This window comes from Theropithecus gelada, chromosome 2 (assembly GCF_003255815.1).
Source record: "Theropithecus gelada isolate Dixy chromosome 2, Tgel_1.0, whole genome shotgun sequence".
NCBI classification, from domain to species: domain Eukaryota; kingdom Metazoa; phylum Chordata; class Mammalia; order Primates; family Cercopithecidae; genus Theropithecus; species Theropithecus gelada.
In genome coordinates, this window is record NC_037669.1 from 190,768,536 (window position 1) to 190,780,725 (window position 12,190).

General features: G+C 36.9%; 1 protein-coding gene across 2 annotated transcripts in view; it reads right to left on the minus strand.

Annotated features, from left to right (window-relative positions):
- The window catches only part of ATP13A3 (ATPase 13A3), an 85,461-nt gene that overhangs the window by 7,800 nt on the left and 65,471 nt on the right, over positions 1-12,190 (minus strand). For both annotated transcript variants that reach the window (XM_025375643.1, XM_025375644.1), the window contains 2 exons: positions 9,222-9,310; positions 3,252-3,332 (listed from right to left, as the gene is read on the minus strand). In XM_025375643.1, the coding sequence (XP_025231428.1) occupies positions 3,252-3,332; positions 9,222-9,310 (170 nt within the window). The remainder of the gene's footprint in view (positions 1-3,251; positions 3,333-9,221; positions 9,311-12,190) is intronic.

Consider the following 12,190-nt stretch of genomic DNA (forward strand, 5'->3'; position numbering starts at 1 on the left):
AGCCATGATCACGCCACTGCACTGCAGCCTGGGTGACAGAGTGAGACCCAGGTCTCACAAAAAGAGAAGGGCAGATATTTATTAATAATTTTTTTAAAAAACAGAGACAAATAAAAGAATTTTCTGTCATTTAATTTTGGTTGAAAAGCAAGGAGAGACTCCCAATCCAAATATTTTTAAGGGGTCTTATGATACATACTTTCAACTAAACCAGGGTATTACTCCCCTCCAAAACATGCAATTTCTTGTTCAGATCAATAGTCAGAGATCTCTTTGGAGAATATAAAAATCTAAATGTTTTCCTAGGCCTAGGAATACAATACAAATATTTCACATGAGAATTGATGATATAAGCCAAAAATAACCTTCTGAAGTAATGCAGTGAGGTAACTATACATACAGGGGTGGGAGGGTTGGGTTGTTGGGGTGTGTGTGTGTGTGTGTGTGTGTGTGTGTGTGTATACACAGACAAGATTTTGCTAAAGGACTTGAGCCCCTTGTACAACCCTAGTCATACCCACTACAAGGGACAACTGGTATTACACTGCTTTCAGGGGAAAAAAAAAAAATTGAGGCTGACTCTAGATGCTGCTGCATTCCATCATTATCCACCATAAAGCATTATAAAATGGAATCAGTGCTCTGCAGGCCCTCTTTGAAAGCAATCCTGTGGCATTACACCAGGACATCAGGCCTGCTGGATTACCAAAATAAAGCTCAGGAAGTTACCACTTAGGTAAAAGTTGGCTAAAACGAAGTGCGTAACCCAACTCAAAAATGCCAAGGAGTCCTCTTCAACACCACCAGCTTCCTGTGGCTCAAGGCTGAGTAAAAGACTCAGAGCTCTTATCTGTAAAGCATATCACCCATCTCTAAAGAAAAATGGGTAAGGCAATGAAGGGGTGAGATTTTATCAAATTCTCTATGACCAAAAAGCTACCTCAAAGAGTTCTGACTCACAGCATGGGTTTAAAAAATAAGTCCAATCTGTATCTGTATCAAGAGCTCTACTTTAACATCCTAACACTAGGAAATGCGTTTTATTCTTCTGTGTCTCTTCTCTCTTTACCACAGAACTTGCGATACCTTTCAAATGATAGGCTATTTAACAGACCCAAAAAGTCAAATGTCCTAAAACATGGTTTGTATGAAAAAAGGCAAATCATCTTCTGAATGAAATGGTATATAATGCTGGAGAAAGCCAAAAAGGCACTCCAAATTAAGGGACAGTAACTGACAAGAAATCAGGAATAATTCTTCAAAATTCTGGCCTTTGGACTCTGATCCAAGAATAAACAATTTTCACTGCAAATTTTGTTTATATAAATCTCATTTAGCTTCTAAGGGGATTCATGAAAAACAAAAACAAAATTTATAGTAGACTGAAATGGAAAAATTAGCTCACCTCTGAGGACAAGACTTTTACACAAATAGAAGATCAGGATTGGAATGGAAAGGAGACTTACGAAATTTCTGATCTTGAAAAGCCTCTAACAAATGTTTGCCATGAATTTTCTAGGACTTGTTATAAGAAATGAAATGCCAAGCACAGGGAAAAAGGCTGAAGTAACACATAATAGAACAAGAACACGCCAGAGAATAACATGTAACAGAACAAGAACATGCTAGAAAATACAGCGTACGCAAGCAAAGAGCCTAGACAGACAGGAAGAACTGAGAATTGAAGTGCTGAGTTCCAACCTGTGGTGGCTGTGTGGTGCTGAACCGATACTCTCCTTGTTTGTCTCGATTGAATACAACTTTCCAAAGGACCATGTCAAGGAAGAAGTTCTGAGAGACAGTCCAGCGAGTTAAGAATTAACAATGACTAAGTCATTTTTTATTAATGTGCACCTTTTTAAAGAATCACACAATGCTGCATAATTGATGAAAAACATATTTTGATTTTCATATATGGAATTTCAGTTAACACTGCCAAAGGATCAAGAATGACAGGACTTTTGTAACAAATATAAATCATCATAACATTCTTGATAAAATGAGACTTCTAAATTTTCCATGAAATATGGCTTCTGTATAAAAAGGTCTTTCCCATATTAAAATGATGCTTATATAATTTGAAGTCTTTCTTCACAATGCTTATGTTCACTGAATATCTAGTATTAATTCTATATCCATATCTATAGATACATAATTTCATCAGCATTCCAACACAAACCATTCTTTAGATAGTAAGAATAAGTAACATTTCTGTGAAAAGATGAACTTATACTGTAGAAAAAGAAACATTTTAAGAATATATCTTACATGTGCTTCCTAGCACCCATAAAATAGAAAAAAAAAAATCACATTGCACTGCGCAACTTCCAAAGGTCAGTACCATAATATCCATGCTGCCCATCATATCTCAAATTTAAATACCAACTCATCTTTTAGGGGGTAATGAAATTAAGCGTAATTTCTAAGTCCAGAACTATGATCACTAAAATATATGGATATATATTTCTCAAAAAAATTACCTTTATTTTAATCCAAAAGCCTGTGCTACGAAACTCTTAACTTAAAAATCACAACTGTATCTCCCTCTTCCATTTCTTATAGTTACTGTAACAGTCAATTACCATAGTAGTTCTGAGAGCAGACAAAAGCCACCAATGAGAACTTGCTACCTCCTTTTAGAGACTAACCTAAAGGCAATTCTAACAGGAGGGTAACTACACAATATACAATGAATCAAACGGTACTTAAGACCTCTAGAGGCCACTCAAAAGCAAATATCAAGGAGGATGTTCCAGTAATCAATGCTGAAATTAGGTAAGTCCATAACGATAATTATTTTATACTTCATTAAACTCTCTTGCTATTAATATTCACTGTGTTTCCTGGAGCATGGCCCCCCGCCCCATTCTTTCCTTCCTTAAATGGGAGATTTTACTGTACATCACAAAACACAGGTGGCACATGCCAACTCTGATTTCACAATCACTGATTCATAAGTTCATGGGCCACCGAGGCCCCGAACTTCTCTCCTTTCTACTCATCATTACTTTTTATTGCCACATTGCTTATTTTCTCCTATCTGTGTGAGTGCAACTAAGTCACATCCCTTAATATGATCACTGTGAATTCATGGAGAAGTTTCACAAGAGAACGCTCAATGGATTTGCCTAAGATGAAACTGAGACTCTGTGGCTTTCCATTACATTACCTGTCCTCTTCTCCCATTTACCATCAAATCACCCAAGAATTCCAAAGCAACATGGTAGCCATTTGACTATGGAAGTGCTTACCTCCACTGTGATAGATACAAAGGCATTGACAAGAACAATGATGAGCATAGTTACACGCCACTGATATGGTACACACACTATCTGTAATGCAAAAACATTTTAAAGTTAAAATTGCTGTATGTCGTCAATATTATAGCACTATATCATAATTTCTAAATTTATTGAATTCCTACGATGTACCAAACACCTTCATATATCTTAATATATCTACTTAATCCTCAACACTGTCCCAGGGTATATATAATATTCACTGTCAGATGATAAAACTTAAAGTGTAAGTAACTCAAGGTTAAAGCAAATATTAAGTGACTGAGGTTAGAGTCAGTCAAATCCTGTTCACTGAGATTCAAAAGCCCATGCTCTACTAGATCATGAATGTCTAACAGTTTCTATTTTTAAAATAAAAGTCCATCTTTAAACAATGAGGTACCAGCCGGGCACAGTGGCTCACACCTGTGATCCCAACATCTTGGGAGGCAGAGGCGGGCAGATCACTTGAGGCTAGGAGTTTCAGACCAGCCTGGGTAACATGGCAAAACCTCGTCTCTACTAAAAATACAAAAATTAGCCAGGTGAGGTGGTTGTGTGCCTATAATCCCAGCTACTGAGAAGGCTGAGGCATGAGAATCACTTGAGCCTGGGAAGCGGAGGCTGCAGTGAGCCGAGATCCTGCCACTGTACTCCAGCGTGGGTGACAGAAGACTCTGCCTTAAAAAAAAAAAAAGAGGTACCAATCTAATAATGAAGTACTGGTCAAAACTTAATTATACAGACAAATTATAAAAGAACTATACAGATGAAGTTAAGAAAAAACAATCTAACTGTTCACTTTAAAATCTGATTAATTTCTAAGGCCTAAAAAAATGGGATAGTAGTAAAGACAGAAAGAGGTTTAGAATAAGAAAACTGAAAGAATCTAACAAATGGCTGGCTATGGAAGGAGGAAGAAAAGGCACGGATAAAGAGACACACACACATGTACACACGCATGCACACTTCTGACTTGGATAAATAGTGGTACTAAGAAACAGAGAAGAAATAGGGTTGAAGGAGAACATGATGAGCTTAGTTCTTAAAATGCTGAAATTGAGGGATCTGTTGGATGGAACACCCAAGTAATAGTCAATATATCAGTGTACATGCAGGTCTCCAGCTTAGTGAGTTAGGCGCAGGGTATAAAGGTTGGGAGCCTTTGGCATATAGATGGTAATTACAGGTGAAGCCATGACTCTAGGGGACATCACCAGAATGTACTGAGTGACCAGAGGAATAAGAACAGAAATGTAAGGAACTCTAACATTTAAGGAATGGGCAGAAGGAGTGGAACCACAGTAGAAAATGAGACTGAAGAGTCATAGAGGTAAGAAAAGGCCAAAAGACAGCAAAACATCACAACATTTCGGAAGAGAGTATCTTAAGAATGATGACATGGCTAACTCAACAAATACTGCTGGGGAGTCAAGTAAGACTGGAAAAAAATAAATTAAGGAGAAAAGTCTACTGGACATAACCAGTAAGAGGCAAATGGCCTTGCTAAGGGCAGTTTCAGTAGATTGGCAGGGGAAGATGCCGGACTAGCTGACAAATGTGTGGGAGGTAAGCTGAATGTGGTACTATTTCAAGAAAAAGTTGGTTGTAAAACCGAAGACATGTGCAGCAGAAGAGAAATAGAATGCATTTTGTTTTCTTCTTTTACTGTAAGTGCTTATCTAACCCCCTCAATGAAATATGCAGGGAAACAGACATACATTGATGGTAAGACTACAACCTGGAACACCTTCAAAGTTCAATAATGCAACATTTATGACAATTAAATTTATAAATACCCTCAGACCAAGCAATTCCACTTTTTGATATTTAGCCTATAAATATATACTTGTCTGTAACTGAAGTATGCAAGGATTTACAATACCACATTGTTTCTAATAGCAAAACACTGGAACCAACCTAAATATCCAGCAAAACAGGACTAAACAAATTACAAAAAAGTCCATGCAATGGAATACTCACTTCACAAACTTTGTAAGCTTAAGTTATATAACTTTAAGATCAAACCTGTCCATAACACACAAGAAAGGAAAATCAAATCTGATCTCATTTATGCAGAGGCAAAAATCCAAAACAAAATCACAGCAACCTAAATCCAAATTTCAAAGAGTGTGCATCATGACCAAACTGAATTTATTCTAGAATTGCAAAGTTAGTTCAATATTTGAATACTGATCAGCTATAATTCATCACATTCTTCAGGGAGAAAAACTGTGTGACCATTTCAATAGCTGCAGAAGAAGCATTAGATTGGCTGGGCATGGTGGCTCACACCGGCAATCCCAGCACTTTGGGAGGCCAAGGCGGGTGGATCACAAAGTCAGGAGTTCGATGCCAGTCTGGCCAGATGGTTAAATCCCGTCTCTACTAAGAATACAAAAAATTAGCCAGGCATGGTGGTGCATGCCTGTAATCCCAGCTACTTGGGAGGCTGAGGCAGGAGAATTGCTTGAACCTGGGAGGCGGAGGTTGCAGTGAGCCGAGATCATGCCACTGCACTCCAGTCTGGGCGACACAGCAAGACTCCATCTCAAAAAAAAAAAAAAACAGCATTAGATAAAAATTTAAAACCATTTATGTTAACAACACTGTACAACCAAGGAAGCTTCCTTAACCTGATAAAGACTATGTACTAGAAATACACAGCAAACAGTATATCTAACAGTGAACTATTAGGAACATTTCCTTTAGAGACAAGACTAAGACAAGGATATCACTATCACTGTAACCAATACATTAACACATGAAAAATACAAAGCATCTAAGGACTGTGAAATGTCAGAAACAAACAGCTTGTAATTACTTATATATGATGCCTCTCTAAACAGAAAATCCTAGACAATCTAAAATGTGTCTGAATAAAGTCTGACAAGGCTTCTGGGTACAAGATGAATATCTAAAACAATTGTATTGAATTCAACAACATAAAAAATTAGAAAATGTCACTTTAATTATAATTTATCAAGGGATCAAAAACTATATTACTCCAGGAATCTAACAAAAAATGTGCAAAAACCATTAAGGAGAAAACTATCTGACTTACTGAAAGACATTAGGTCAAGAAGACAGAAACAGAAAGAGATATTGTTTGTGGGAAGGAAAACTAATCAATTCACCCTCAAAATTTATTGATCAACTCAGTGTAATTCTAATAGTTCCAAGAGGGCTTTTCCTGGTATTTGACAAACTAAACTGAAAAGTTAAGAAGAAAAGCTTGGCTGGGCACAGTGGCTCACCAAGGCGGGGAGATCACCTGAGGACAGGAGTTCGAGACAAGCCTGGCCAACATGGTAAAACCCCATCTCTACTAAAAATAGAAAAAATCAGAGCCAGGCATGGTGGCAGGTGCCAGTTACTCGGGAGGCTGAGGCAGGAGAATCACTTGAATCCGAGAAACGAAGGTTGCAGTGGGCTGCACTCCAGCCTGGGCACCAGAGCCAGATTCTGTCACACACACACACACACAAAATAAAAATAAAAAAGGAAGAAGAAGAAGAAAACCTCAAGCACAGCCAAAAAGGTCATGATGAACAACAATGTATGTGGGGGTAGGAGTCCTACCCAACCATATATCAAGATTTCTTATAAAGTCATGGTCAACATGGACAATATAGTACTGGCACAAATAAAGAGAACTAAAGAACAAAATATGGAGTCCCTAAAACACTATTAGTTATATATATGCAAAACTGTGGCCAGACACCATGGCTCATGCCTATAATCTTAACACTTTCAGAGGCCGAGGCAGGAGGATCACTTAAGCCCAGGAGTTGGGGGCCAGACTGGGCAACACCGTGAAACCCCATTACAATTTTTATTACAAAAAATTTTAAAATCTGCTGGGTGTGGTGGCACACACCTGTGGTCCTAGCTACCCAGGAGGCTGCGGTGGGAGGACCACTTGAGCCCAGGAGGTTGAGGCCACAGTGAGCTGAGATCATATCACTGCACTCTAGCCTGGGTGAGGGAAGGAAGGCAGGAAGGCAGGAAGGCAGGAAGGCGGGAGGGAGGGAGGGAGGGAGGGAGGGAGGGAGGGAAGGAAGGAAGGAGATAAAGGACAAAGGTATCACTGAATATCAGTGGGAAAAGACAAACTTCAATAAGCAATTGCTGAAACAAATGGGTATGTGTGAGAGAAAAAAAGAAAAAGAAATATGATCCCTATTCAAAAGCTATACATAAAATTAATTCCAGATGGATTAAAGACCAAATGTGAGAGTATCTTTATAACTCTGAGATGGACAAGTCTGCCAAACTGAGACACAAGGAACAAATAAAGAAATTAATAAATTTGCCTTGTCAGATTATAAATTTGTTTTTTAAAAACAGATATTATAAACAAAGTAAAAAGACAAGCCACAAACTGGGAGAAGATATTTATCACTATACAGTCAAACATAATACATTAAGAACTCTGAAAACTAAGTTTAAAAAAAGGCAACATCCTAGTAGAAAATATTGGCCAAAGACATGAATAGGCAGTTCAGAGAGAAAATAAAAATGGCCATTAAACATATGAAAAAATGCTCAACTCCATTAGTAAAGTTAATTGGCAAAGTAAAACCATCATGATATAACATTTTACACCCACTAGACAAGACAAAGTGTTGGCAATGATATGAAACAACAGGATGTCAAACCCTGATGGATGACTGACACAATCACTTTGGAAAACAACTTGCCACATGGTAGCTGAAGAGCAGTACATGCTCATCATGATACCAGATTCACCAGAGGAAACTTCTGTCCCAAGTGGTTTGCCAGGGGTACTAGTGGAAGGAGTATACTACCACTGGAAGTGTTTGCAATTACCAGCACATGGCAATATTTAAAAAGCAGATGGACTTCTACTGGGCTTAATTACTTTTTCAAATTCTCTACAGCATCGCACCACTGTCTCACTGCTTGCACCTGGGATAAACCACTCCTACTCCACTCTGGTACACTATTACTTACCCCCATACACTGAAAGACATGTAAAAATATGTTCATAGCAGCAGTATGTTCAGTAAATATTTACCAACAGAGGATGAAGAAATGAATTTAACATATTCCTGCAACTGTATACTATAAAGCAGTGAAAATAAAATACACGTATCAACAAACAATGTTGATGGGAGAATGCAAGTCACAGAAAAAAGGGAACAAGTTAACATTTTCATAAAGTTCAAGAGCACACAAAACTATCTTTTATGGCTGCAAACATACACGGTAAGTATATAATGCAAACAGGGAATGAGAGGGAAAATCATCAAAACAGGTACATGAGAGTGCCTTATTGATTGGCAATGATACCTTTTTTTGTTTTCTTTTGTCACTGACTTGTGCTCAGGTAATATTCATTTCTTTAGGCTGGATGATACACTCAGGGTGTTATTTCTTTATCATTTTTTAATTATAGTTAACAACTTAAATATGTGCACATATTCTTTTGTATGAAAAACAAGTATTTCATTACTCAGAAAGTTTTTAATGAAAAGAATGAAGAACTAAATGGCCAAAAAACAAAAGGGAGCATGTGCAGACTACTCAAGAAGCAAACTGGTAGAGAAGAGAGGAGTAACAGGTACCAGGATCAACGCTTTTTTGTTTTTAAAGACCAAGGGCTATTTAATTTGTTTGCAGACAAATGAAAATGGAACCAGCAGCAGAGATTAAACAGGTATAGCTAATAAAAGCTGCTATTTTAATTAGGTTCTTTATTCTTTGTAGAGTATCTTTGAGTTAATATAACAGCATCTTTTTTTGAGACTCCATCTCAAAAAAAAAAAAAAAAAAAAAGGTGGGACTCATATTGTGTAAAAAGCAATTCTACTAGATATATACTTATAATAGAATATATAAAAAGAAGAGATCCTGGAAAAAAAGAAATGTATACAGGTTAGTCTTTTTCCCCAAACAAATGATGTGCTTAAGTCTTACCTGAAGAACCTGGTCAACAGAGGCAACTGGATACAACATGATGAATAATATAAAAACATATAAAAAAATCACAGAAAAAACAAAAAAATCTGGAAAAGAAAGTAAAAGTAAAACAAGTAAATTAGGAAATTCCTTTATATGAAAAGGTATCCAATAACAACTGGCATACTATCATTTCTAAATCTGGTTTTGAATACTTTCACTTCAGTTGATGAAATAAAGTATGTGCTCTGTTATTTCCTAGAGCACGAGACATTGTTCAGGGCACCCAAAAGATTCATATACACGATGTGATGTTATATTTAAACTCCATTAGCTTTAACCGTAAAAGTACTTCAGAAAATAATCAGCACTTAAAAAAATAAGACTCAGACCTTCATGGACATTTGCATGTTGCCCAAATGGATAGCTACTTTGTAAGATAGTAAAGTCAATATATAATGTACAAATAAGAGACTAAAGTATGTGTGGCAAAATGAGATTATCATTTAAAACATGTATTCAATGACAATTACTATTGATTGTAAAAACGCTGAATAACACTTATTTTCAGTATTAGGTATGTCTTAATCCTAAACAGAGGCATTCTAACCTAAATGTGAATATATTTCTAGTTAAGTGAATCCCATTTTTTCACTGATTTACACTGTGAAAATGTTTTCACAGAAAAAGCCAAAAGCCAAGAGACTGAGTTGATCTACTGTTTTTCAAAGTGGGCTGACCTTATGGCTTGCTATGGGAGCTGGGAACAGCAAATCCACCCAGTAGTACTTTGTCTCACTTTTCTAACTCAAAAACCAAACTGCTTGCTCATGGCCATTTTCTTAAGTGTGTACATACACACATATACATGCATGTATATAAGCATATACTTATATAATAATAAGCCATAAAAGTGGCTCCAAAATGTCCTAATTATATTGATAGCCCAAACTTTTTCCCGTTTTCCTTTGATCTGGACATTTATTTACAAGTTCCTATTTGAACTCCATTTCAGACTTAAACTTTCCTAAGACCACATACAAAAACTTTACCACGAAGCCTCCAGACTGGGTAAAGAAGTCACTCTCCTTCTACTGACTGGAAATGAAGGGTCTCAGTGCTACGTTTAAACGTGGAAGTTATTTGTAAATATAAACTTCGTCAATATCAATTCAAAACTACAGGTAAATATTTATCATTCTACGGAAACTATACTATATATTAATCATTTTTATGTTTATATATACCAGTGTGTAGGGGTATATATACATAGTTTTAGTAGCTTAAGCTGAAACTTACACGAACACTTATACCAAAAGTGGAGACACTTTTTTTACTATGAGCCACTGACCAAAAGGATTAAAAAAAACACAGGGCCGGGCATGGTGCTCACGCCTATAATCCCAGCACTTTGGGAGGCCGAGGCGGGCGGATCATGAGGTCAGAATATTGAGACCATCCTGGCTAACACGGTGAAACCCTGTCTCTACTAAAAATATAAAAAATTAGCTGGGCATGGTGGCGGGTGCCTGTAGTCCCAGCTACTTGGTAAGCTGAGGCAGGAGAATGGCATGAACACGGGAGGTGGAGCTGGCAGTGAGCCGAGATCACACCACTGTACTCTATCTAGCCTGGGTGACAGGGCGAGACTCCATCTCAAAAAAAAAAAAAAAAGGTGGAACTCATATTGTGTAAAAAGCAATTCCACTACACTGTAAATAGGAAATGTGACATCCTGTTTCACAAATGCAGCAACTAAAGTATCAAATAAGTTCTATGGTCACTTAAGTAGTTATGGTCAGATAAGGAAAAAGTGTTTAGAAAGTGGTGGTTGGAAGTATATACAAACAGAAAAGAAAAAAGACAAAATCAGAAAAAGTACAAAAAGCAATGGTCAGAATATAAACGGCAGAGAGAAACACAGAGACTAAAAAAGAATTTCAATGAAGTAATACCCATATTGCATGTTTTTCAAATCCGATTGCAGTTTTCAAACCACAGCAGATTTACACCTGGTTCTTGACATGTGCGTTGTTGGCAAAACAATAAAATAAAATAACTTACTCAAGCACAGAAGCGTCTTTACATCTACCTAAACAATGTTTGTTTCTCAAATTTTCATGTCTCTCCCACAGCCACCTCTTGGATCCCACCTCTAAAAATCTGCCAAGATTTCCATGTGAAAGAGAAAATAAGTAACTGAATCTATCTTTGTTTAGCCTGGAGGAAAAAAAAAAAAAAGGCACTATTCAAAAAAGACACCATGTGACAAGGGAGAAGGATGGCTGGTAGACATATAATCATACCAAATTTTAAAATCAATAAGGATTTCAACCAAGAATAGAAGAATTAGGTATTCACTTTAGAGAGGTATGAATTTCTTGTAGACTATGCTCTCAGCTCCTAGATTCTCCTAGCATTATAAGCAATGGCTTAGTAATTATACTAAAGTGTAAAATAAACATTCTTCACCAGAAGACAGATATCAAAACAAATTGTGTGTCACTGGTGACTGCAGGCCAGGGATTTAGATTGTTTTAGATTGACTCTTCCACAAAGCTATGTGAATCTGAACAAGTCATTTACAGTCAAATTATTTTATCTATAAAACGGGGATATAAGGATTCTGTAGGAAATAGTAGATTTTTAAGTATTCAAAGTATATAGCAACATTAAATTGAAGTTATTATGAAATATTTTTCAGCTTGTGGCAACATATGATGTGCTGTTCATGATCCCAGATCCCACCGAGGGACTATGGTATCAAAATAAGGTACCAGAAAGGATTTCCTTCATATTCTCCTTAGTGACTCTGAAATAAGGTAGACACACATACAATATTCATCCCTAATATATATCTCTTTGTTCCTTCCCCAAACAATAACTAGAACTAACCTACAGCCACAAATCTTAAGCCTTTTTATTCCTATCCCTCTCCCTTATCCAGTTATGTCTTTAAAAGGTCACCTTATTCTGTAGGGCCTCTA